The 27,967-nt window shown below is 45.9% G+C and overlaps 1 protein-coding gene and 1 long non-coding RNA gene across 2 annotated transcripts; both read left to right on the forward strand.

The window, feature by feature from the left end:
- Nucleotides 1–27,906, forward strand: MTURN (maturin, neural progenitor differentiation regulator homolog). Its single transcript, XM_060195785.1, has 4 exons — nt 1–301; nt 343–592; nt 20,213–20,335; nt 27,108–27,906. Exons 2-4 carry the CDS (start codon nt 431–433, stop codon nt 27,216–27,218), a joined length of 396 nt encoding a protein of 131 aa, XP_060051768.1. The 5' UTR covers nt 1–301; nt 343–430; the 3' UTR covers nt 27,219–27,906.
- Nucleotides 4,000–7,729, forward strand: LOC132539745 (uncharacterized). Its single transcript, XR_009551045.1, has 2 exons — nt 4,000–5,153; nt 7,367–7,729. It is a non-coding gene; the product is annotated as an uncharacterized LOC132539745 (long non-coding RNA).
- Nucleotides 27,907–27,967: the final 61 nt, after the last annotated feature.

Consider the following 27,967-nt stretch of genomic DNA (forward strand, 5'->3'; position numbering starts at 1 on the left):
GCCGCCCCGCGCCTGCCTGGGGGCGGGAGGGGAGGTGCCGCTGTGCGGTTCGCGGCCGCCGCCCCGGCGCACCGTATGTAAACAGTCCCGGCGGGCGGCGGCGGCTGAGGAGCGGGCGACCGTGAGAGGCGGCTGAGGCGCGAAGGCTGAGGAGCGGGCGGCTGAGGAGCGCGGCCGGGAGCGGCGGCTGAGGCGCGAAGGCTGAGGAGCGGGCGGCTGAGGAGCGCGGCCGGGAGCGGCGGCTGAGGCGCGCAGGCTGAGGAGCGGGCGGCTGAGGAGCGCGGCCGGGAGCGGCGGCTGAGGCGCGAAGGCTGAGGAGCGGGCGGCTGAGGAGCGCGGCCGGGAGCGGCGGCTGAGGAACGGGCGGCTGAGGCGCGAAGGCTGAGACGCGGGCGGCCGGGAGCGGCGGCTGAGGCGTGGCGGCGGCGGGATGGCTTTCCAGCGGCTGGCCGAGGCGGCGGAGCGATGGTGCGCCAGGACGCCGTTCGAGCTGATCGCGGCGGAGGACAGCGAGCGCCGCCTGGACTTCTACGCCGACCCCGGCGTCTCCTTCTACGTGCTGTGCCCCGACGCGGGCTGCGGGGATACCTTCGTGAGTGCGCGCGTGGCGGGTGCCCGCGGACGGGGTGTCAGGGGTGTCGGGATGGCCAAGCTTCGGGGGTGACGGGGCATGACGGCGGTGTGGGGGTGACCGGGTGACGGGGTGTCAGGGGTGACGCGGTTGACTGGCTGTCTGGGTAACCGGGTTTCGGGGTGTCGGAGTGACAGGGTGTGGGGTGATGGGGTTACGGGTTGTCTGGGTGATGGTGTCGGGGAGACTGGACTGACGGTGTGGGGGTGACTGGGTGCATCGGGAATGGTGGGGGCTTCCTTGGGAGCCGGGAGCCGGCTGAGGAGACCGCCAGAGGCGCTGGGTGGGGCCGCTCCCTCGATGGCCGAGGCTCAGAGGCTGCTGGACCCTCCTGCGGCTGCGGCCCAAGCCTGAGCCTGCGGGGGTCCCTGTCACGTGTGCACACAAAGCCTCCTCCGCACCTCCTGGGTCTCCCTTGCGGATTACACGTGGGACCTGCGCAGACAGACTTACCGGCACTGACATAGACAGGGGCACAGGCACACACAGACTCACATGGAGAGACAGACAGAGGCAGAGGCACAGACTGACAGACCTACAGACACAGGCAGAGAGAGGCACAGGCACATACACACAGACAGGCACACACACACACACACACACACACGAGCAGAGGCACAGGCAGACCGACAGACAGACAGGCACACAGACATTAGGCACCCAGCCCTTTGCCTCCCACCTCCACTGCTCCTCTGTAACCCGGGCCAGTGCTGGGACCCGACACCGTCTGTCCTGGCAGTGCCCTGCCAAAGCCGTGGTTTTGGGGATTTAGATGAGGGAAGTCCCTGTGTGTCGTCCCCCCATTGTATTCAGGGCCCCTACGTGGACCTTGGCGCTGGCTGCGGGCAGGAGAGTTGGGGTGGGAGTGGCGCGGAGTGCGCCTTAGGGACTGCTTAGGGAGCAGGGACGATCCCCAGATGTGAAATGGAGGCAGCCGTGGGCCTGAGCCTGGCGCTGCCCCTGCGCACCCAGTGGAGCACCATGGTGCTGCTGGGGTGACTCCTCAGGTGGGACCACAAGGTGCGGTGCCCCTACCACCCACCCCAGCTTAGAGAGAGGATCACTGGGAGTGGCTTCCTTGGCTTGTCCTCCACCCAGGGGAAGACCCCTCCTGGCTGGCTGGAAGGAGCCATTGCCTTGGGGGCCATGTGAGTTCTGGCTGTGTGACTGGTTGCATGCCTCCTCCAAGCAACTTACACGAATCCCCTGAGTGGGGCTGCCAGTGCCCAGATGATGGGGTAGATAAAGCACCTGGATGGCGCTCAGAGTCCCCCTGGCTGTGACTTTGTTAAGAGACAGAACTGGAGAGGGAAGTGGGAGAGAGGAGAGGGGCAGAGAGAGACACCTGCAGCCCTGCCTCCCCACTCTTGAGGCTTTGCCCCTGCAGGTGGGGACCAGGGGCTCGAACACGTGGTAATACATACAGTCACTCAGGTGAGCCACCACTTGGCCCCACTGGCTTTTTATTTAAGACCCTCATTTTCTCAATTGTTGAGTGGGTAAAAACAGACCGTCTCCCTTCCAGGTACTCAAGAAGAGCAAGAAAAATGTTTGCTATTGTAGTGTATATATGCATATGTCGGGCCCTGCTAACTGTCATTGACGTGAGGATTGAGGATCATTAAAGAGGGCTTCCTCCTTTGTAGATGCGTGAGAAGTTTCCAAGGAGGCAGTGGAAATGGAAAATGGTAGCAAGTGCAATTGGGAGTCCCTTCTAGCCCTGGGGTGCCTTAGTCTGTCCTTCCCTTTCCCTCCTCCCTGCCCTGAGAAGCAGGAGTACAGCTCCTGGTTCCGCATTTCCCAGTGGAGAGTGCACACAGCCTCCCTTCTGGGCCTGCAGGAGAAATACCCCAAGAAATCACTGGAAAAGGAGTAAGTGACGAATGAATCTCAGGGCTTTCTCCTGATTTTAAATAGATGCATCAAATCTTCATTCAGAACTGGTGTTTGGGGACATTTTAGAGGTCATCCATATTAAGTTTTGAATGCTTCTACCTGTAGAGTTAGAATGCTTCAAAAGTTTTCCTTTGGCCCAGCTCCCACCACACTGGAAGTTCTGCTGCTCTGGTACCTATCTTCCTCCTTTTTTCTGTCTCTCTCATGTAAAAAAAGAATAAAAAGTCATCCTGTAGCAGTGAAGCCCTGGCAATAGCAAAAGAAAAAAAAAAAAAAAGGAGAGTTCTTTTTTTTTTTTTTTTTTTGTGATGGTAGTTAATGAAATAGACAGGGACAAATGATGATGGAGGGAAAAGAAATTTGTCAATGTTTCTGAATTTTATAGTGGACAAGATACCAGTCACCATATTTGCTTTGACCAGAACTCCCTTTGAAGTTGTCCCAGACCAGGCTGTCAAAATACAGTTTGCCTTTAGTTAGACGCAGGTATGATGTAAGTGTCCTACCTCTCTTGTGTGCCTTTTCCACAGAAGTTAGGAAAGCATTAGGAAAAACTCAAGGTGAATAGAATCCCTAATCTGGAGCAGTTTTTATTTTATTTTATTATTAATTTTACTAGTAACAATAATAATTAAGACAACAGGGTTACAATACCACACAGTTCTCACCACCAGAGTTCCCTGTCCCACCCCCTCCATTGGAAGCTTTTCTATTCTTTATCCCTTTGGGAGTATGGACCCAAATTCTTTGTGGGGAGCAGAAGGTGGGAAGTCTGGCTTACGTAATTATTCTCTGGAGCACTTTTTTTTTTTTAACATATAAGAGTAATTGCATGACATCAGTTTCCAGTGCTTTGACACCGCTCATTCTGCCAGCAAGTACTGAGGGCCTGCTCTTCAACAGAGCAGGAGTAACTGCAGTACAAACAGAGTCTATGCTCCTGTGGCCATTCTGCCTGTCTTGGAGCACAGAGTTTTTGGGTTTTTTTCCATCTTCCTGTGTTTGCATGGAAGAAGTCACTTAACTCTTCATTTTCTCTGTCTCAATAGAGGGAGGATAATAAATATTAGGGCCTCCCTAGAACAGCCCTAGAAGTCTGTTCAGGACATTGTCTCAACTGGGTCGTGTTACTGGAGACTCTGGTAGGGTTGTTTGAGCATAGTACTAGGTTGCACTAAGTGTGCTGAAGTGGGCCTGGTGGTTGGGCAACTTGGTTGAGCACACATGTTACAATGCTCAAGGACCCAGGTTCAAGCTCCCAGTCCCCACCTGCAGGGAGAAAGCTTTGCAAGTGGGGAAGCAGGGCTACAGGTGTCTCTCTGTGTTTGTCCCTCTCTATCTTCCCCTCTCAATTTCTGGCTGTCTCTATCCAATAAATAAAGATAATTTTAAAAGTGAAAATAGGGAGTCGGGCTGTAGCACAGCGGCTTAAGCGCAGGTGGCGCAAAGCACAAGGACTGGCATAAGGATCCCGGTTCGAACCCCGGCTTCCTACCTGCAGGGGAGTCGCTTCACAGGCAGTGAAGCAGGTCTGCAGGTGTCTATCTTTCTCTCCTCCTCTCTGTCTTCCCCTCCTCTCTCCATTTCTCTCTGTCCTATCCAACAACGACAACAACAATAATAACTACAACAATAAAACAACAAGGGCAACAAAAGGGAATAAATAAATAAAATAAATATATTTTTAAAAAAAGTAAAAATAAGTGTGCTGGAGATAATAGCCCATCTTATTGTCTCTAACTGTTGTTACTGTCTACAAAAATCTAAAGCTTTATTTTTCACTGTTCCATCCATTAAAAAAAAAAACCAAAATACATAAATAGGACCAGCAAAATAGCTTACCTGGAGTGTGCATGCTTTGCCATGCTTTCCATGCAGCTCAGACTTAGGCCCAATGTCTTATTGCATTGTAGGGAACTTCAGGGCTGTTTCTGTCTGTCTGAAAGAAGTCATCCCAGAGAGGTGAAACTCTGTGACGGGGGAAACAAACAAACAAACAAAAAAAAACCTTGCCACTATTTCTTCCAAAAGACATGCTTTACTCACTTATTTTTCTCCATTCTCATGCTATCACACTAGTATCACGCTAGTATCTAGTATCTCGTGCTATCACATTGTTTTTTAATCTTATCTTCTAACCTGTGTTCTTACATAAGATTTTCAGTCTTACCCTCAACCAGTTCTTATCAGTATACAGTCATCCCTCATATTGCAGTTAGTCAGTTCTAGACTGTACCTTGATAGGTGAATTTCTGTGAAGTAGGATTATTTATTTCTAAATCGAATATTTTCATAGTTAGAGCATAGAAAACCAGTGTATGACCTTCTAAGTACGGGTTTTCACATTCCTAGAGCCCTCTAGACATTAAATAACACCCCTTTAGCTTTGTTTCCTTGTTGAAAGAGACAGTAGCTGTTGCACAGATATTTTTTCATCTTTCTGGGTGGAGCAAACGGTAGACTCATTCAAGTTGTAATGGCAGCAACTTCCATAATTTTTTTGTCATCTTTGATCATATCCAAGAGTGTCACCTTCTCCTGGATGGTAAGCATCTTCATCGGCGCTTAGTTTCATTGTCAGGAGGCTTAAAAGAAGCAGCATGTTTAGCACTGGGCTTAGATAAAGGTTCTCAGAAATCACAAACATTTCCAAGAGCAAAGATGCTGTGTAGTTGTTAAAATTCGGAGCTCCAGCTGGCCGGGCTAGCGTCGCAGCGGTAGACAGAGACTCGAGGACACACGGCTGGGCAGGGAAGCTGTATTTCTTTATTCAGGAACAACGATTCATAAACTAACCCAAACTAATCAACAAACAGAACTCTGCTGCCTCCTTCCCCTGCAGCGGTGCCAAGAACTCTCCAACTCTCCAACTCTCGAACTCTGGAACTCTCTCGGGGTTCCTTGGGGTGGGGACAAGCAGGCCCGCGAAACTAGCAGGACTGAACCAATTTTCTTGGCAGCGGGAGAGCTAGAACAACCCAATGTAAAGCATACAACAATTCCCCCTTTTCTTTTTAACTAAGTGACCACAGTATTGGGTGTGGGGTGAACAGAAACCTCTATCACACAGGCATTTTTAAAAACGAAACTGGCACAAACATGGAGAAACATGTAAGCAAGTAACAAGAACCATTGTGCTGTCAAGGGAAGGCCTGAGGGGGCCATTTTTTTGCCTGTGTGGGTAAAACTTTATCAGCTTAAAAAAACATTTCCTGTCTCTGGGGGGCTACTTGTCTTGACAGGCATTTGCATGGGGGTGGGGAACGGCCTAGAGTCCCAAAGGCAGCTGGCTGCAATTTACTTACTATGAAACAAAACTTGTAATTAGCATAATCATAGCGCAATCTAACATTTCTAATAGAGAAGGAATTTGAGACTTTTACATATCAACAACGTCTTTTTAACCTTTTGTTACATCCATTCAAGATGGAGACACACCCTAGGTGTGTGCAGGTCTTGTTTAGACCAACTTAGTTAAAATATATTGATTGTTAACTAATTTTTACCTCAGACTTTAAATGTAAGTTAATTTTATCTTTATGAGAATTACGTTGAAAACCTTTTTCATTTAACTTTGTCTAGTAAGAATTTAGCCTTAAAGTTACTGTTTACCAAACTTTAAACACACACATAAACATGGTCATTAATGCACAAGGAGAGAAACCTTTGTTACGAAGACATGTCATTTTAAACACGAATTTAGATCTGTACTATCTTAGTTGTTGGGGGGGTCACCATCCGGAGGTGGCCTCCTGCGCAGCTCCACTTCAAGGAATTGCAGGTTGCAATCTCTGCACGAATCTCTGTGTACTCCAGCTTGTCTGTCTTCAGACTGGAGCTGAGGATCTCGGCCAGGGTGCCCAGTTTCGGCAGGGAGCCTGGGAGGTTCGGGATGTGTCCAGAATTCATAGCATGAGGGCAGGCGGGCCAACCTTGTAGAAGGCGCGGGCCAAGGTGTCCAGGGGTGGCGGCCATGATAGGCCGCCACGGCCCTGCCCCATGGCCCTGCCATGTCTGCTGTCCTGCTCGCAGTGGCCGAACAGCGTGGAGGGATCACGCGTCCAGTGCCCTGCGCCACGGGTGGAGAGCCAGCTCCTGTGGGCTGGCCTCGGGCTCTTGTGTGTTGGCATCAGGTTCCTGCATGTTGGCATCGGGCTCTAGTGTGTTGGTGTCGGCCTCCTGCGGGCTGCGGGGCTGCGGGCGCGGTGCGCAGGGTTGTCCGGGCACGGCCGGCTGGCTGGCTGGCTGGCTGCTCCACCAGGTGGAAACGGCAGCTCCGCGCCTCGCCTCCTGCCTGCTGGCTCTTCTCGACTCCGCTGGCTGTTCTGAGTGCGCCCGAGCAAGTGGAAACCACAGAGTGGTCCAGAGATAAATGTTCCAGAAACAGCAAAACAGTCTCGTGAAGAAAGAGCAGAGGTGTTTGGAGATCTCTTCACAAGCAGAAGAGAAGGCCATAGTACATAGGTAGCCAAATTGTCTTCACTTATCTGAGAGATGCGCAGGTCAGGTCCACGTGGGCGCCATTAGTTGTTAAAATTCAGGGGCTCCAGCAGGCCAGGCTAGCTTCACGGGCGGGTAACAGAGGCTCAGGGACACACAGCTGGGCAGGGAAGCTGTATTTCTTTATTCAGAAACAACGATTCATAAACTAACCCAAACTAATCACCAAACAGAACTCTTTTGCATCTTTCTCACGTGGCAGCACCAAGAACTCTCCAACTCTCCAACTCTGGAACTCTCTGGGGGTTCCTTGGGGCGGGGACAAGCGGGCCCATGAAACTAGCAGGACTGAACCAATTTTCTTGGCAGGGGGAGAGCTAGAACAACCCAATGTAAAAGGTTCTCAGAAATCACAAACATTTCCAAGAGCAAAGATGCTGTATAGCAATGTAGAAACACGCTCTGATTGGCTTGGTTTTCCCACACCTGATTACACACACACACACACACACACACACACACACACACACACACACACACGTCAAGCAGCTGCACCTGGCCTTAAAGGATTTGCGGGGGTGCTCAAATGCATAGGCTTACAGTGCATACATACAGTCATCTTAATTGTAATACAGGAATGTATACTTGACTCAGACAACTGTGTGTGTGCTGTATAATTTTCACTGTCTCCATCAACTTTTTCATGAGTTTATTTGAAAAAACTGAGATAGAATGAAGCCGTGAAAGTCGAAACATGAAGTGGCGAGGGGCGACTATATAGCTGTCACCGTGGTTCTGTTTTAAATAGAATCCAAGTTCACTTCTCCACCTCATCTCAAATGGTTGCCCATCACTTTTAGAGTGAAACTCAAGCCTTTGTATTTGTTTCAGGCCTCACATGACCTGCCTAAAACCATCTACCCCCATTTCTTTGCCTAGCCAGTTCTTGTATGCCAACAAGCCTGGGAGAAACTTTCCTAAATACACATTCCCTCACTGCATCATCTTTTCTTCTTAGCATATCTCACAACGCTCTTGTGTATTTTCTACCTCACATAGAAGTCTGCAAACTCCATAAGAGTAGAGACTTTGTGGCTGGGGTCTGGCTAGCTATAAAATAAATGCCTTCTATTCATGATTCCCTGAGTTCAGTCTCTGGCACGCCATAAAAATAAGAAAGGCAAAAACCAAATATACTAGGCTGTCAGAAAAGCCACGATACAGTGTTGCACAGAAAAACATAAAAGAGGGACCAGCTGGTGGCTCACTTGGTTAAGGGCTCACGTTACAGTGTTCAAGGTCCCAGGTTCAGGTCCCTTGTCTCCACCTGCAGGGGGAAAGCTTCACGAGTGGTGAAGCAGGGTTGCAGGTGTCTCTCTGTCTCCCTCTCTCCTCTCAATTTCTCTGTCTCTATAAAAAAATAAGTAAATAAAAATATTTTTAAAAGAAAAATATAAAAAATATATCATCTTTTCCAACAACCCAATAACAGGTCCTAACAATGGGAAGGTGGTGCTATGGTTTCTCACATAGTAGAGAAACAAGCAAAAGAACAGAGACCTTGTCATCCATGTCATCACTGCCTCCCGGTGTTTGGAACGGTGTCAGACATGTGGTAGGTACTCATTCCATGAGTGACAGTCTAGAAGACAGGTGTTAAGTTTCAAGAATGATTATTTCAAAGAACAGTCCTACTAACAACTCTCATTTATGTGCAATTTACTATGTCTCTGATGTGTATACAGTACTCTAATTTTAGTCATGTCACAGTATGCTCTCTCAATTATGAGAAAAACCTGAAATATAGAGAAGTTCCCCACAGCTAATAAGTGGTGGAGCATCTTGAGCCATAGAGTCATATACTGAGTACACAGAACACAGTGGTGACCACAGGGAACCCAGTTCAGACTGGGCTCAGATGTGACTTCCAAGTTTATTTTTAAAAATATTGTTTGTTTATTAATGAGAGAAAGTGAGAGATCCAGAGCATCATGTGGCACGTGTAAGGCTAGAGATCAAACTCTGGGCCCCATGCTTATGATTCCAACACTGTATCCACCATACCACCTCTGGGTTGTCAAGTGTGACTTCTCATTGGGCCTCACGGAAGTTCTTCAGTTGGGTCTTACTATTCCCATTTTGTATGAGGGATAACACAAAAACAAAACCCAGCAATCAAACAAGAGTAACAAAAAAAAAAAAAAAAATCAGGCGGCTTGTGAGTCTCAGGCTCATTCCAGACTCCTCCTCTAGGAAGTTATAGGGCCATGGCTTAACCTCCAGCCCAGAGGGCTGTCATGTTCTCTTTCCCTTTCTTCTTCTCCTCCTCTTAAAATTTTTTTTGTTAACTTTATTTATTGGATAGAAACAACCAGAAATTGAGAGGAAGGGGGAGGTAGAGAGGGAGAGAGTCAGAGAGACACCTGCAGCTGTGCTTTACCATTTGTGAAGCTTTCTCCCTGCAGGTAGGGACCAGGGGCTTGAGCCGAGGTCCTTGTGCATTGTAATATGTGCACTCAACCTGCCCCATTCTTCTCCTCCTCCCCCTTTATTAGGAGGATTAATGGTTAACAGTCAACAGTAAAATACAGTCATTGGTACATATATAATATTTCTCAGTTTTCCACATAACTCTCTACCCCCCCCCCACCTAGGTCCTCCTCCACCATCATGTTCCAGAACCTGAACCATTCCCCCACCCCAGAGTCCTTTATTCTAGTGCAATACACCAAACCCATGGCTGTCCTTTCTACTGTGCAGAATGTGTCACAGGCAGGCTCACACCAGTAGCTCCAGAGCCCAAGGGATGAATACCTTTCATCTTCCCCTCTGGCTTCTCCTGGTTCTTTTGTGTACTTTCCCTTTCTCACTTCATAGACCACACCACCCACATAGTCCCCTTCCAAATTATTGCCCTGTCATAGGCCTCCCTCTGGGACAGCCCATGAGCTCAGGTCCCGGGGCAGAATGAGTCTGCCAGCATCCCGTCTCTACTGAAGTTCAGGGTCCGAGATGCCCAGCACAGTCATGCAGGTGTGCTAGTGGCAGCCCAGAACTCACACACAGGTGGTGTGCTCCCCCTCTCTGCCAACGTAGAAGGCCCTGAGGGCTCAGGTGTGAGGAGTGGGGCGTTAGTAGCCCCTAATGAACCAGACGGACCAAGGGGTGCATATGCACGTGCCTGCTCTCCTGGGCACGTGCATATGCAGTGACAGCAGCTGTTTCCCTCCTCATCCTGAACCAGAAGGCAGCTCTAAACAAAGAGCACCCACTCCAACCTCCCCTGGTGTCTGGGCACCACTGGCTGTGGAGGCAGGGAGTCCTTTATTCTTCTGGCTTTTCTGCCAACCGTCAAAAAAACCTGCTAGGGGCTGAAGTTTTGTATAGTTTGATGACTCCTCAATACAAAGGCAGAAATAACAATAGTCATAGTATTAAGGAAAAAGACTTTGTAGAGGACATTAGGGTTTCATTTTATATGTGTACATAATGCCTTTATTCCAACCCCCACACCACCACCATTTTCATTCTAGTTATGTCTTTGTTCTTAACTATGGGACCTGGAGTAAAGAAAATAGACCTTGTTTTAATGAGGTAGCATAATTTATATGGTGACATAGTGGGGACAGAATTCTTTGGCCTCATTCAAACTCTTCCCTCAGTTTCCTCATTTATCACTGGAGACACTCTTGTTTGTATCATGTTGTTATTTGCAAAGACTAAATGAGGAATAGTGGTAGACAGAAACAGTCTCCACAGTGACTGAATTATTCATGTGGAGAGATTATTCCTACAGAAAATGAGGCTTTTTATATTCACGGAGTGGTAAGCCTGAGGAGTATAGCGTTACATTAATATAGGTCATATAGATGAATAAACACTGGACCCCTAGTGAGTGAGAGGCCAGCTACTGTTGATCTCCTGTATCTGAGAAGCATTGTCTTCTGTAAATCCAGAGGTAGTCATTGAGGCTCAGGATGAAGCCAGGACCTTTTCTGCTGCTGTCCCACCTGCTTCTTGTTCCACATGTGTTCACAGGCAAATTGCTTAGCCTCTCAGAGCCTCCATTTCCTCCTTTGTGGAACTGATCAATAGTTGGTCCAAAGTGCAGGTCGTAACGTGGCCAACTCTTCCTTTCCCACCCTTGGCAGAATTATGTGAGGTGGCATGGGGTGGCTTGTAGTTTTTATCTTCACCATTTGTCCCGTGGAGAACTATGAGTTTGAGCTTCACCACATCAACTCAGTTGTGATTCCTGTTACTACAGATGCCAGCCCGCTTCAGTGCTGCAAGAAGGAGGCTGTAGTAACAGCCCCCCATCTTCTAAGCACCAGGAAGTCCTGGGCCATCCTCACCATTGTTAGAAGAGTAGAAGCACATAGTCCCTTCAAAATATGTACTTGTTGGATTGATTTACTGTAATGGTCCTTGAACATTTGGGTATTCTCTCTAGAAATCAGGGGCTTACATTCCTGTTTGCACATGACATACTGGGTTATCAGAAGAGTTGTGAAGCGTTTTTGCATAGAAAAACATAGAATATGTTATGGCTTTTCCGACAACCCAATAGTTAAATTGTCTTAAGCTGAGCTAGCTCAGGTAATAAACTGAACCACTTAATAAGAGAGAAAAGGTCCCCAGATGGCCTGTTCTAATATCTAATATCTACTGGGGATTTTCAGCTCCTAACAGACAAGAACTTACAGGAAAGAATAGGCTTTTCAGGAAATAGACAGCCATAGCTACTGTATGCAGCCCTGCTGTCCTCAGAATTGGAGTGGTTCTGATCAGTAGTGGTATTGTTCACATGTAACTCTCACCCCACCCAGAATATGTAGTAAGCCAAAGTTCTGCTTTAATGGTGATCTTCAAAGCCTCGTCTCAGAACCAGGAGTGAGGGAAAGTCTTGCCAGGGAACTGGTTAGAAACTCAAGCTCCGGGAGTTGGGAGTTAGCGCAGTGGGTTAAGCACATGTGGCGCAAAGCACAAGGACTGGTGTAAAGATCCCGGTTCAAGCCCCTGGCTCCCCACCTGCAAAGGGGGCTCCCTTCACAAGCGGTGAAGCAGATCTGCAGGTGTCTATCTTTCTCCCTTCTGTCTTCCCCTTCTCTCTCCATTTCTCTCTGTCCTATCTAACAACAGTGACATCAATAACAACAACTACAACAACCATAAAAAAAAAAAATCAACAAGGGCAACAAAAGGGAAAATAAATAATATTAAAAAAAAAAAGAAGAAACTCAAGCTCTCGGGAGTCGGGCAGTAGCACAGCGGGTTACGCACACATGGTGCAAAGGACTGGCGTAAGGATCCCAGTTCGAGCCTCTGGCTCCCCACCTGCAGGGGAGTCACTTCACAGGCGGTACAGCAGGTCTACAGTTGTCTGTCTTTCTCTCCCCCTCTGTCTTCCCCTCCTCTCTCCATTTCTCTCTGTCCTATCCAATGACGACAACAATAGTAACTACAACAATAAAAAAACAACAAGGGCAACAAAAGGGGATAAATAAATATATAAAAAAGAAAGAAAAGAATGCAAGCTCTCAACCCCCTCCCCATCTGAATGTCTGGTGGGGCCCCACAGTTGTGTCTTAATGAGCCTCTAGGTGACTGTGATGCTCCCTGAAGCCTGAGAACCACTGTCTTCCCCTCTTTGAGCATGTGTTTGGCATTTCTCCTGTTAGAACGGGCGAGGCCTCACTACTCCATGGGAAAATTGGTACATACTGTATTTAGGTTTGTATGTGCCAGGGAGCTACATCGTTCAAAGTTAGAGGTCCTCTGATCCCTGCTACAGATTTTTGGAGGCACAAGTGGGTGTTTGGTTACATATACTTAAAATACTTTCCAAGTAGAAGTCATTGTACCCACACTTTGTGGTGCAGGGCAACGGGTCTTCAGACCCCAAATCCTGCTTTTCGAATCAGCTCTGTCCTCCTCTACCGCCCAGATGTTGTCTCTTTGCTCCCCTGCTATTGTTATGACCCCTCTATTTTTCCTAAGAGATAGCCATCCTCTCCCCATCCCTTGCCTACTAGGAAGAGTGTCTGTTTTATCTGTGCCCACTGCTTTAGGACATTGTGTTGACCTTTAGTTTTGTGGACCTCTAAAACATCTGTGACCCATCCTTGGCAGTGGCCAGGCCCTTCTACTTTGCATTGTTTGCCTACTCTCATTTGGCTTTCTCTTTTTTTCTTTCTTTTTTTATTTTTTATTTCTCCCTTATCTTTATTTTCCCAACTGCAGACTTTTTTTTTTTTTAAGTTCATCTTGAATTCTGTAGATCTTTGTTAACTACCTTAATTAATTTTTGGAAGGGAGCAGTCTCAGAAAAAAAAAAAGAATACTTTTTGTTATGAGACACAGCGAACATGAAACAATGAGCATATAATAAATTATCATGTTTGAAGTGGCCTTGTGCACCTGGGTCTGTCTGACTCCAAACCCCATGCTCCCTCCTGTTGTCATGTGGACTAGATTCAGTTAAAATTGTTTTCTTTTAACCACCCAGTCAACACAAGTGACAGTCCAGGGTGAGTGAGACAACCAATAAAAGATAGACTGACTCAACAGAAGGCCTTTTGTTGGGTGTTAAGACTTCCTTCTGGAGAGACCTTTCCCAACACATGGGACTACCTAGTTCCATTTCAAAGGATGAACTCCCTAACAAAGTTACAGATCCTAGATATAGGCTAGGGCCTAAGGGACAGGCCACATGTGCACATGTCTCCATAAGTTAGGGGCAAACTATATACCTCAAAGTAAAAGTGCTTAAAAGTCTGCTATGAATAGACTTAGTCCTAATAAGCTTGTCAAGCAAGTAGAGAGGACTAAAGAAGACACCATAAATAGTCTAATCCAGTATTTACTACTTAGACCTCAACAGCCTTTTCTCCTACTTCCACTTCACTTCCCACAATCACTGTCTACTCAACTAACTACACTAAAGTAGGCCAGATATATCTCCTAATCTCTCCTGACAGCACCAGCATTATTGTCACCCCTTGATAATCTCTAGAAGAAACTCTGTATACAACTGGCCAGGAGATATATCGGCAAAATATACATATACATATATATCCATCCACTAAAGGACAAATATTGTCCCTATGACAACCTTTATTAGAATTATTAAACAAGTAAACACGGGGCCTTGTGATGGAACACATGTTACAATGCACAAGGACCCAGGTTCAAGCCCCCTGTCCCCACCTGCAGGGGGAATGCTTTGAAAGTGGTGAAGCAGGGCTTCAGGCATCTCTCTTTCTCCCTATCTCCCCCTACTCTCTTGATTTCTGCGTGTCTCTGTCCAATAAATATTTTTTTAAATAAAAAAACTAAACTAAAAGTAAACTCAGTAAAACTCGAGGTGAACTTAGACACCCCCCCCCCACCACCAAAATCCAAGGTCTGTTTCCTCCCACCTTTAGGCCAGACCCTATAATACTGGTTTGGATACAACAAATGACACTCATTGCTTTAACATTTAAAATATTTAACTGGGAGAAAGTCTAAGCTCATCAGATAAATAAAGTACTATAAAAGTTGGAAAAGGGTAAGAGACTGGCTCACTTAACAAAGGCCTTTTTGGTCAATACCAGGACACCCCATCATCTGGGGTACTAGTCAGGGGATCCTTAGATTCCCACATAAATATGATTGGCTTAGACCACTAGTATATTCCTCTCTCTACCATCACTGGTCATTTCCATCAGGAACGTCATCATAAGCTCTCTTGTAGGCCCCTCTAGGACCGTGCCCTCACTGTAAAGCAGCAATGGTGGGGACTTCTGACTCTCTGAAGGGAGGCTGGTCAGCCTAGTCTGCACCTCCTGAAATGAGAGCAGCCTAGAATGTTCCCTGCCGTGACCAGGGACTGTGAGCTCAGACTGACAGGGACTCAGAGGTTACACTGGCTCCTGGCTAATTGACAATATATATGGGCTCTGGGTCAAACTGATGCAGTAAACAGTTAATTGCATTTGTTTTTGCCTTCAAGTTTTGGAGCCATTCTCTGCCCTAATCCAGCATTTTAGTTCTGTTCTCAACTCTGACACCATCTTCCCAGACAATATTTTTAGTCCACCTGCATATTAGCTATCACTCAGGCAAAAATAACTAAAGTCACGGGTCCCCTAGGAACAGACCTAAAATAGACTTCCTAGATTCTTTTTACCCTAAGATCCCTATTCTCATCTGCTGTATTCCTACTTTTTGGTTCCTGATTATTAAACATTCTATTCTGCCTCATAATTTACCAAGGTGTCCTGGAACCTCACCTCTTCTAGCCCTACCCCACTAAGGGAAAGATAGAAACAGGTTGGGGGTATGGATCCATCTGCCAACACCCATGCCCAGAGGAGAAGCAATTACAGAAGCCAGAACTCGCACTTTTTTCTTTTTTTTTCAAAAAGAATTTTGGTCCATACTCCTAGAGGGGGATAAATGTTAGGAGAAGATGACCAGAGGGTTCTGAACCCCAATTCTGTCAGGACCCAGAGAGAGAAGAGGAAAAGAGTAAGGACATTCAGAAGTAGCAATAGGTGTAGTGGTGCTTAGAAAGGAAGGGAAGATAGGACTACAGAAAAGATAGGCAAATATATATATATATATATATATATATATATATATATATATATAGTTATAGCAATAATAACCCCTGTGACCTTGTGAGAACTATGGCAGTTTCCAGGAGGGAATGGGACATACTGGGGTGTTGGGAACGGGGTAGAATTATACCACGTTATCTCATAATTTAGTAAATTAATATTAAATATCTAAAAAAAAACCCTTCAAGATCTATTCATAAGTTATCAACTCCAGAAGTGCAGTAATAAAAATGGCGGTGTGAATAATGCCCTCCTGAGGTTAGAAAAGCCAGGGAAATTCTTGCCTGAATTAGCTATGTAATCTCCAAGTGGCACTGGATACATTGCAGTTCTGTTACTGTTTAAGTGATAAACTTTCTGCAGTTCACTTTGCCATTTAAAATCCAAAAGCAAAACACAAGTTTGGACAGTATGACTCCCCTTTTTATTAGTGATTTACAAAATTCAAAGATAATAAGGGTATAATTCCACACTGTTTCACCACCAGAGTAGTGTCCCTATCCCCTTAACTAGAAATTGCAACAGTTCTTTCAAGATCACAGATATGAGCTGACTTTATCTCTTTATTTCTATCTATCTATCTATCTTTTAAAGATTTTATTTATTTATTAATGAGAAAGACAGGAGAGAGAGAGAGAGAGAAAGAACCAGATATCACTCTGGTACATGTGCTGCTGGGGATTGAACTCAGGACCTCATGCTTGAGAGTCCAATGTTTTGTCCACTGTGCCACCTCCCAGACCACTGTATATTTTTTGTCCACTTTTTTCTATGGTCTTGTCTTCACTTCCTTTCTAAGTCACACCTAGACCTACTACTACTTCCAAGTGTCCTCCCTTTTTCCTTTTCCCTCTCAGATAAACAAAACAGTGCCTGACTTCTGGTGTTTTCCAGATTCACTTCTTATTCAGTGATGGTGTGAAAACAAAAGATTCCCAGTGTCAATTGTTGCGTGTCCCAGTGGAAATGGAGTTCAGAGCCCTCTGGTCATCTTCCCCTGTCTTTTCCCCCTCTAAGAGTGTGGACCAAAGCTTGTTATGGAGTGCAAAAAGTGGGAGTTCCGGCTTCTGTAACTGTTTCTCCACTGAACATGGGTGTTGGCAGGTCAACTCATGTCCCCAGCCTGTTTCTGTCTTTCCCTAGTGGAGTAAGGCTCTAGAGAGAGGAGGTTCTGGGACATGCACAGTTTTTTATGTTTGTTTGTTTGTTTGTTTTCACAGACTCAGTCCCCTGTGGATATGGAACATAGAGAGAGGGTAGACTGTTAGGGACTTGTGTGTCATCTGATTTTGGTGTGATTTTTGCGTGGCCTGAAACCTATCTACCAAAGATGCCAAGGGACAACTGTAATTAAATCTGAGGGAGATCAGATAGCATCTGTAAGTTTTAACTGCGGGGTGAGTAACGGCACAGTTCAAACCTCTTAATCCCATATTTTTCAGGGGGCAATGTGTAATCCAGCTTGCCTTTGGTCAGTGTTCAGTGAAGTCACACTGGTTGTCTGATATACTGCGCATGTGATCTTAGCCTTGGGTAGCAAGGTTGGGTGCTTGATTGGATAGAAAGTCCAACTTCACACACACACACACACACACCACACACCCTCCTGCAGATGCAGAAATGGAGAGAGTGGACTTAGATCCACCAGCCCGACACTATATTAGGTACTGAATAAACGTCTTACTTTTGCCTCTAGTCTTTACAGCTCTAGACAGACTGGCTTAAAGGTTGCACTTGTGCATTGATATTTGTCCCATCTTCAACTTAGCTTAAGAATTTGAAAGATGGTTTCAGATAAAAACTGAGTGTGAATTTACACTGAACTGGAACTTCATTGTTCATGCTGAATCCTTACTGAGTGAGAATCAAGTGTGACAAATGAATATGGGTAATTTGTACTACTGTGCTTTTATACAATGTAAGAAACTGTGACATTAGTTATGTTTCAGTGACCCGACACCTTTAAGGTCTCTAATTAATAGGCAGTCATGTTTGAGCTGTGCTCTGACATCAGAATCCAGAAGTTATCTTTATTAGATGCAGGCAGAAGCTCCGGGAGAAGTCTGCTGGAATTAGAGTAGCATGTGTTGGAAATGGACCTTTGCAGTCACGAAGCTCAGATAATTGGGGTGTGAGGATGGCGCTGTAGCACCTACTATTCTCTTGCATGAGCAGTGCTTTCAGTATCTAGACCTCGTTCCTGGAAATCCTGCAGCGAGAAGGAAGGAGGCAGAACATGTTTACCGAGTGATGGGCACAGAACATTTTAGGGTGATTCCTTAATCATTTTTATTAGTAGATGGGGACAAGTGTGTGCTGGTGTGGACCATTCTCCAGATAGTTCTCCTCTCCTCCGCTGAGCTCAGCTTCTTGTTCCACTCTCCAAATGTCTTCCTTCTTTTTTTTTTTCTCCTCTTTTTTTTGGGGGGGGGGATTAATGTTTTACGTTCAACAGTAAATACAGTAGTTTGTACATGCATAATATTCCCCAGTTCCCCATATAACAATACAACCTCCACTAGGTCCTCTGAATCCTTCTAGGACCTGTATTCTCCCCACCCACCCACCCCAGAGTCTTTTACTTTGGTGCGATACGCCAATTCCATTTCAGGTTCTACTTGTGTTTTTCTTTTCTGATCTTGTTTTTCAACTTCAGCCTGAGAGTGAGATCATTCCATATTCATCCTTCTGTTTCTGACTTATTTCACTCAACTTGATTTTTTCAAGGTCCATCCAAGATCGGCTGAAAACGGTGAAGTCACCATAAAAATAAAATAGCTGAGTAGTATTCCATTGTGTATATAGACCACAACTTGCTCTGTTGTTGGACACCCACCAGAGTTAAACAGCAACACTTGGTACCTGCAAGATGGGACTGATATAAGCCGGGTAGCCCAATGCCTCTCCCTCACCCAGACTGGCAGAGCAGGCGGCTTTTGCATCTAGTTCTCTCATGCCTACTGCTAATCTGAATTCCATATCCTAGAACATCATCTAGTTCTCCCATGCCTACTGCTTACCTGAATTCCATATCCTAGAACATCATCTAGTTCTCCCATGCCTACTGCTTACCTGAATTCCATATCCTAGAACATCATCTAGTTCTCCCATGCCTACTGCTTATCTGAATTGCACATCCTAGAACATCATCTAGTTCTCCCATGCCTACTGCTAATCTGAATTGCACATCCTAGAACATCATCTAGTTCTCCCATGCCTACTGCTTACCTGAATTCCATATCCTAGAACATCATCTAGTTCTCCCATGCCTACTGCTTACCTGAATTCCATATCCTAGAACATCATCTAGTTCTCCCATGCCTACTGCTAATCTGAATTGCACATCCTAGAACATCATCCAGTTCTCCCATGCCTACTGCTTATCTGAATTGCACATCCTAGAACATCATCCAGTTCTCCCATGCCTACTGCTTATCTGAATTGCACATCCTAGAACATCATCTAGTTCTCCCATGCCTACTGCTTATCTGAATTGCACATCCTAGAACATCATCTAGTTCTCCCATGCCTACTGCTTACCTGAATTCCATATCCTAGAACATCATCCAGTTCTCCCATGCCTACTGCTTATCTGAATTGCACATCCTAGAACATCATCTAGTTCTCCCATGCCTACTGCTAATCTGAATTGCACATCCTAGAACATCATCCAGTTCTCCCATGCCTACTGCTTATCTGAATTGCACATCCTAGAACATCATCCAGTTCTCCCATGCCTACTGCTTATCTGAATTGCACATCCTAGAACATCATCCAGTTCTCCCATGCCTACTGCTTATCTGAATTGCACATCCTAGAACATCATCTAGTTTTCCCATGCCTACTGCTTACCTGAATTCCATATCCTAGAACATCATCTAGTTCTCCCATGCCTACTGCTTACCTGAATTCCACATCCTAGAACATTTATGAGACAGACTTACAGATGTGCTAAAAATGGACATCCTCACATGGCAGGAAGATAAAAACCAAAAGAACTAACTCGTCTAGTGTTAAGGGAGAAAAACTCCTAAAATGAATGTCTTCTGGTGGGACAGTGCCTGGGGAGGAAGCCCTCATAGAACATTTTAAGGGACAGTCAGTGTTCAGGAAACCTTGTTCACCAGTGACTTAGTGGTGACTTTTCTGTGTATCCCCCTAAATTTATTTTTTCTTTGCCATCACCCCCGCTCACTGGTGAATCTGGGTAAAGATTACCTTGTTCCAATTTAGTGGCTACGGCCACAGCTGAAGGCAAAGTTAAGGGTCTTGCAGGCTGAGCTCTTGGCTCCTTCTGCCTCCTGTTTGCAAAGCCTGCAGCACAAGGGCAGTGATGGAGACCATAGGTGCAGGAACACAGATCCCACTGCCCGTTCTCAGTGTGTGAGCAGGTGAGATCATGAGCTGAAATTTCAGGGGTTGTATGGGGGTATATGCATTTTTCTGGTCCCTTTCAATGCAAACTAATCAAAAATGCCTGCACGACTTTTTCTCTGAGATGGAGCCTTTCAAGTTCATGTAATTAAAACAAACAAACAAACAAAACAAAAAGCAAAAGCTAAAAGCTTGACATCCTGTATTCACACTGAGTGTAATGACTGTGTCTTTATTTCCCTTTTCCTCTCCTGTGGTGCCGTAGCACGTGTGGAGCGAGAGCGAGGACTGCCTGCCTTTCTTGCAGCTAGCACAGGACTACATCTCCGCCTGTGGGAAGAAGACTCTCCAGGAAGTCTTGGAAAAAGTCTTCAAGTCTTTCAGACCTGTAGGTGCCTGTTTGGCTTCTCCAGGGATTGTGTTCTGAGTAACAGGCATTGTGGGGGAAAGTGGGCAAAGCCTGGGGTGACTAATTGTTTTGCTCCTGTCTGCCCCATGGCATGAAGATAGCAGCAGCTAGTTCAAGAGGCTGAGGGCCGGGAGGGAGGCAAAGAGGGAAATGGGATGTGACACAGCTGTTTGTTACAGGGATGATGGTTATTTCTAGCATCACTCTGAGTTAAGAATCTCTCATAGAGTGGGAAGCAAACAGCCTTTCAGAGACAACTGAGTATTCATTCCTGGTTCCACCCTGGTTCCTCACTATTTTTTGATTTTTTTTTTCCAATCAAAAAATGCTTGAAAGGGCTATGGAGAATCTCTTAAAATAGTGAGGCCTAACTGGAGGAGGATGTCAGAAGGCTGTACAGAGGATCTATTCTTGTGCCTGTGGGAATGGAGAAACATGAAATTGGGCACTGGTTTTCCCCTTTTCTTATAAACTTTTGGAGAGACCTTGCTTCCCCCTCCCCATGCCCCTTTTAATTTAGAATTTGATGTCTGTGGCTAACAGCTCTTTTTCATTCTAGCTGCTAAATATGTAAAGTGTTTTCTTTTGAAACTACCTATTTCCTTTTATCTTTGTTGGAAGATCAAGCCAGATGACCAGTGCTAGGATACTTCACCCAAGTTCAGTTCCTGCCCACTGTGTATACTTTGTATGTTCAGTGTAATTTGCTCTAGAATTCCTATTATCTTTATTTATTGGATAGAGACAGCCAGAAATCTAGAGCAAGGGGGAGGCAGATAGGGAGATAGAGAGACACCTGCAACACTGCTTCACCAGTCGCAGAGCTTTCCCCTGCAAGTGGTGACCAGGGGCTTTAACCCAGGTCCTTGCACATTAGAACATGAGTGCTCAACCAGGTGTGCCACCTTCCAGTCCCAAGAATTTCTATTTCATCTTCAAAACATTTTCTTTTTAAATATTTATTTATGAGAGAGAGAGAGAGAGAACCAGAGTATCACTCTGGCAGAGATCCCTGGAGTTGAACTTAGGACTTCATGCTTGAGAGTCTAAATACTTTATCCACTTAGCCACCTCCCAGGCTGCTCAAAACCTTTAAAATAATGTCTTCACTATTAAATGGGGAAAACAGAGTCTCTCCAACAAATTATGTGGAAATAATGGATTGAAACATGCAGAAGAATGAAACTGAACCACTATATTTCACCAAACACAAAAGTAAATTCCAAGTGGATCAAGGACTTGGATGGTAGACCAGAAACTATCAGATACTTAGAGGAAAATATTGACAGAACGCTCTCCTGCATACATTTTAAAGACATTTTCAATGAAACGACTCCAGTTACAAAGAAGACTAAGGCAAGCATAAACCTATGGGACTACATCAAATTAAAAAGCTTCTGCACAGCTAAAGAAACCACTACCCAAACCAAGAGACCCCTCACAGAATGGGAGAAGATCTTTACATGCTATACATCAAACAAGAGGCTAATAACCAGAATAAATACAGAGCTTGCCAAACTCAACAACAAGAAAACAAATAACCCCATCTAAAAATGGGGGGAGGACATGGACAGAATATTCACTACAGAAGAGATCCAAAAATCTGAGAAACACATGAAAAAAAGCTCCAAGTCTCTGATTGTCAGAGAAATGCAAATCAAGACAACAATGAGATACCACTTCACTCCTGTGAGAATGTCAGACATCAGAAAAGGTAACAGCAGCAAATGCTGGAGAGGGTGTGGGGTCAAAGGAACCCTCCTGCACTGCTGGTGGGAATGTCAATGGGTCCCACCTCTGTGGAGAACAGTCTGGAGAACTCTCAGAAGGCTAGAAATGGACCTACCCTATGATCCTGCAATTCCCCTCCTGGGGATATATCCTAAGGAACCCAACACATCCATCCAAAAAGATCTGTGTGCACATATGTTCTTGGCAGCACAATTTGTAATAGCCAAAACCTGGAAGCAACCCAGGCGTCCAACAACAGATGAGTGGCTGAGCAAGTTGTGGTCTAGATACACAATGGAATACTACTCAGCTATAAAAAATGGTGACTTCACCATTTTCAGCTGATCTTGGATGAACCTTGAAAAATTCATGTTAAGTGAAATAAGTCAGAAAGAGAAGGATGAATATGGGATGATCTCACTCTCTGGCAAAAGTTGAAAAACAAGATCAGAAGAGAAAACACAAGTAGAACCTGAACTGGAATTGGCATGGTGCACCAAAGTAAAAGACTCTGGAGTGGGGGAGAAGACAGGTCCAAAAAGGATGACAGAGGACCTAGTGGGGGTTGTACTGTTATATGGAAAACTGGGAAGTGTTATGCATGTACAAACTACTGTATTTACTGTTGAATGTAAAACATTAACCCCTCAATAAAGAAATTAAAAATAATATCTGCATCTCAGCTGAAATTCCCAAGTTGTCTTTCATTCCTCTAAGCTTGATTGGAGACTAGACTGTGTGTGATACTCCAGGTTTATTACTCTCTGTTCTTCCCTATCCTTCTGTGCCATTTAAAATCATTGTTAAGTTAAAATCAATTGATGATTTTCTTTCGGGTTCTCTTCATGGCTCTATGGTAAACCTGGGCTGTGCACATGACAAAACAGCACAGTATTTAAGTGAGGTGTCTTGCCAGTGCTCTGCAGTGTCATCAAGGTATTTTTCATATGTGACCCAGCTTTCATGGGTCTCAGTACAAGAGCTGGTAGCAATGACTTAATACATCATTATGAGAGATGGAGTTTGGGTGGCTTTGTCACTCTGTCTTGTATCATTTATCTAAGCAATTCCTTTTGTATGTGCTAGTTTTCTACTCTGGTTTCAGATGGTCCAAATAGTTGTTTGGCTTTTAATAGTCCAGATCTATTCCACTGCTATTCATTTAGTATCTGCTTCCTGAGCACTAACCAGGCAGTTGGTACCATTTACTACATTGTTCTGAGTACTGTAATCAAAAGGTGCAAATTGTAGGCCTTGTGGAGGAAGTGGGCAGTAACTCAGTCTAGTGTGTACCTTGCCGTGCTGAGACCCTGGCTTTAAAGCTTACACCATCGGGGAGCACCGAGGAAGTGGGCAGTAACTCAGTGTACAGTGTGTGCCTGGTCGTGCTGAGACCCTGGCTTTAAAGCTTACACCATCGGGGAGCACTGAGGAAGTGGGCAGTAACTCAGTGTACAGTGTGTGCCTGGTCATGCTGAGACCCTGGCTTTAAAGCTTACACCATCGGGGAGCACCGAGGAAGTGGGCAGTAACTCAGTGTACAGTGTGTGCCTGGTCGTGCTGAGACCCTGGCTTTAAAGCTTACACCATCGGGGAGCACCGAGGAAGTGGGCAGTAACTCAGTATATAGTGTGTGCCTGATTGTGGAGTAGTACCATTGTGCCCCCCCCAGAAAAAGTGAAGAATGTAAAAGTCAAGCTGGGGAAGTCTCTCATGGTGGTATGACCCATTTGTGAGAACCTAGGCTCATTCTCCTGGTACCACCAAAAAATAAAAATAAAAGAGAAAGCACACCAGTTACATTTTAGTGTGTATGTGGAGGATGGGGACCAGACAAGAGGGGTACAGTCCACACTGTGTTAGTGATATGGAGACAGACAGACACAGGGACAGACCAGTGTGGGCCAAGTGGAGGAGTAATTGATGATCCCAAGGAGTTTGAGGGCCCTCGGGAGTCACAGGAGAACTTGGGTTTTCACTCTGGTGCCCTAGGTGGCTCTTGAGGGGAGTGAGCACAAGGAGGGCCTGACTTCATTCCCTCTGACCTCTGAATTGAGAATGAGTTACATTCACGCATCTTCTTTTATCAGGTGATTTGGATATTTTGGAGGGAGCAACAGCAATGATATTCAGTTCAGTTCAGTTATTCCATCATGACTGCTGCTCACTTGATACCTGCATCTTGCTGTGTCATTAGGCAGCTCTTCCAATAATGGAATACCGAGATACTCGTTGTCACCAGCCCTTCCAATAATAACGGAATACCGAGATACTCGTTGTCGCCAGCCCTTCCAATAATAACGGAATACCGAGATACTCGTCGCCAGTCCTTCCAATAATAACGGAATACCGAGATACTCGTTGTTGCCAGCCCTTCCAATAATAACGGAATACCGAGATACTCGTCGCCAGCCCTTGTTTCTCCCTCGTTGAGGCAAACTACAGCCTTTATGCTGTCCATTAAAATCTGGAAGGAAACATCAGTGATTACATGAAGGGGCTTCTTACTCCTAAGCACACACAGTTGCATATCCAATCCAGACAGGATGACAGAAGCTCTCTGTGCCCCTTCCCTCCAAGCCATCAGTGTCTCTTTGGGACAGCTCAGCACTCTGGGCTCTAAGGGGGAAGACTGGGCCTGCAGTTTGCTGTGTCTACCTGGCAGAGCACATGCATAGGAGCCACAGGACTTAGCACCCCAGAGAGCTCTGAGACCGGCAGTATGGCAGGCTGAGAACCTCAGAGAAGAGGCTCTGTTTGTTCAGGAGCTTGCTCACCCTTTTCTCATAGACATTCATGGGATGGGGGCGGGGCAGCAGGGTCCTAGGGGTGATGTCAAGCCTTAGTAGTAATGTCTTCATGATGTTTGGGGGTGTCGTGTGGGAGTCAGATGGTCGTTCCTGAAATTGGCTGGAAGTGAGCAGTTGAGGAGCCACCCTGGGAGGAAGTCCCTTGGTCACACAAACACTAACTCCCTGGATGCCCCCCGAGCCCAGGAGCTCAAAAAGCTGGGGCTCTCCAGCAGCACAGGACCTGGAAGACTGTAGTGGTCAAGCCTGTCACGCTGCACTCTGTTTCTTGTCTCCTTATTTTAGTAGAGACAGACCAGAGTACTGCTCAGGTCTGGCTGATGATAAGGCTGGGCTTGAACCTCAGGGCCTGAGGCGTGAAAGTCTTTTGCAGAGCCACACGCTATCTCCTTGCCCAGCACTCAGATTCTCACCAAAGACTAACCACTACTTTAAGAAAATGGTTACTGTGTATTTCCCTGATATTTATAGACCATTTGGAAAATGCAAAATGATAAAAGGGGGGGGATAACCTATGTTTCCACTCTGTAAAACAATATTCTGACAGTTTGGATCTATTTCATTAATGTCTGAAGTCCCTTCCCCTCATCCTTGCCAGGGTTTCACTGATTCCACCACTCCCAGTGACCTTTTTTCCAGGAGAGGGAAGGAAAGACAGAAAGGAGACACCCCAGGACTGTGCCAGTTCTTCATGAAAATTCCTCTGTGCAAATACTCCCACGTGGCAACAAGGAGCTTGAACCCAGTTCCTTGTACACAGCAAAGAGTGCACTCTACAGAGCAAGCTGTCTCCTGGCCCTTAGGCATACAGGTTTTAAGAAGGGCCAGGAGATGGTATAATGATCTTCATGCTTGAAGCTCCAGGGTCCTGGCTTCAATCCCCAGCAATGTCATAAACCAGAACTGAGCAGTGCTCTGGTTTACAATAAAGGGGAGAGGGGGCTCCTGGGTGTGGGGTAACTGGTAAAGTGCACAAGTCACCACACATGAGGGTCTCTGACACCCCCCCCAGCCCTACCTACAGGAGGGAAGCGTTACTAGGTGAAGAGTGTTGCAGGTATTTCTGCTTTCTCTGTCTCTCTCCCCTATGACCGTCTTTCAGTCTCTGTCATAATAAAAAATGTCAAAGCCTATTTTCTGATGAGTATGCATCTTATGCTTTTTTTATTCTTAACGTTCTTTATGTCATTACGTTATTCGGAAACACTCTAGACTCTGAGTAGCTGTAGGGTCCCATCTTCCAGGTGCATCACAGTTCATCTAGACATTTAACTGTAACACTTGAGACATTCTTACATTTTATGTATGTTATAAATATGCTTGTCTTTAGGGGCAATATAAAAAAGATGTCTTATTTATTAGTTATTTACTTCCTTCTTTTTCTCGCATTTGCCCTTCTTCCGTAGCCAGTCAACAGCGTCAGGTTGAGCCTGATGTAAAGTTTCGAGACCTCCTTTGAATCTGGAGAGGTGGCAGTCGTTGACTATGTGGGTCATAGTCTGTAGCCGCAGGGGCAGTTCAGGTCGTCTCTGGCTCCCCAGCGATGGAACATAGTGGCGCACCGGCCATGGCCTGTTCGATAGCGATTGAGGAGGGCCCAATCATAACGTGCTAGGTCAAAGCCGGGTTGACGCTCGCAGGGGTCTGTGATGAGGTGTTTGTTCTTTACCTCAGCTGACTGCCAACTCTGTTTCCAAGAGTCTGGAACAGAGAAGTTCAGTGTAGGCGTAGGGGACCAGATTGGGTGACGAGACGTCAAGCGTTGGACAGGGTGGGCGAAGATATCCGCGTATATTGGCAGGTCCGGTCGAGCGTAGACGCGGGAAATGAACTTAGATGATGCCGCATCCCGACGAATATCTGGCGGGGCAATGTTGCTAAGAACTGGCAGCCATGGAACCGGGGTGGAACGGATGGTTCCAGAAATTATCCTCATGGAGGAATATAATTTGGAATCGACCAAGTGGTCAGCTCAGCTCTGGTTTATGATAGTGGGTATTGAACCTGGGACTTTGGAGCCTCCGGCATGAGAGTCTTTGTGCATAACCATTATGTCGTCTTCCCCTCCCTTCGAAAAGACTTTTAACACCTTGGTGGGCCAGTCAGAACTGTTTATTTGTGGTACTTCTGGCATCCCAGATGGCTGTCTTTGGTCATCAGCCATGGAGCCAGAGTCACTCACAGCTGTTGCTCTTTTCTCCTCCCTGCAGTTACTGGGCCTTCCGGATGCAGATGACGACGCCTTTGAAGAGTACAGTGCAGATGTGGAAGACGAAGAGCCAGAGGCTGACCACCCCCAAATGAGAGTCAGTCAGCAGTGAACTCCAGGGGGCTCCCACCTGAGAATGAGCCCGAGTCCCAGAGTGGGGGTCATGAGCTCCTGGGTTAGCTTTTTGTATTAGCACTTCAAAACAGGACACCTGACTACCAACAGAAACACCTTTTTTTTTTCCCCAACAGCCACAACATATCTGGGATGAGCTTTGTTCAAAAGTGACCTGAATTTTACTCCCGTTTGAGTGGGTTTCTATGGAGTTGTGTTGGTAGCCTTTGCCATTTTTGAATTTAGAGTCCATTTTATGGCTAACTTCTCTCCTGAGTTTATGTTGGAGACGACATTCACTGACTCACATGTAGAGAACTCTGAATGTATTAAGGGTATATTTTGAAGGAAAGCATGGCAGAGAAGAAATGCAATCTGCACTTTTTTTTATGTGTCCATAAGTGAAAGGTTTTGCCTATAAAGTATGAGTTTATGTCTAGTCATTAAACTGCACAAGTGCAAACCCAAGGCAGGAGAGGGTAGTCAGTCACTAAGCTTGGGTGGAGAGGGTCAGAGAGGCAAGAAAGTTCTCCTGAAGTCTTCTGCCGTCATTAAGTTATGTGAGTGTGTAGTGGCTGGCTCATGGTCAGGTTGAAACACTACTTGCATGTTCACTTGTCTGAAAACATGCTGATTCCAAAGCCACTTTCAAAGTCTAAGAAAGTATAAATGGGATGAAAAGCGTAGTATCTTGACTTAAAAGCAGTTTATAAGCCACCCCACATGCGAGTGACACATTCTCCTCTC

Source organism: Erinaceus europaeus, chromosome 8, assembly GCF_950295315.1.
Source record: "Erinaceus europaeus chromosome 8, mEriEur2.1, whole genome shotgun sequence".
Taxonomy (NCBI): domain Eukaryota; kingdom Metazoa; phylum Chordata; class Mammalia; order Eulipotyphla; family Erinaceidae; genus Erinaceus; species Erinaceus europaeus.

Bases quoted from the DNA above. Each gene is read 5' to 3' on its own strand.
- MTURN (XM_060195785.1), top strand. From the start codon at position 431: ATGGCTTTCCAGCGGCTGGCCGAGGCGGCGGAGCGATGGTGCGCCAGG. The intron at 593-20,212 runs GTGAGTGCGCGC...GTGGTGCCGTAG, and splicing joins CGGGCTGCGGGGATACCTTC to CACGTGTGGAGCGAGAGCGA. The intron at 20,336-27,107 runs GTAGGTGCCTGT...TCCTCCCTGCAG, and splicing joins TCTTCAAGTCTTTCAGACCT to TTACTGGGCCTTCCGGATGC.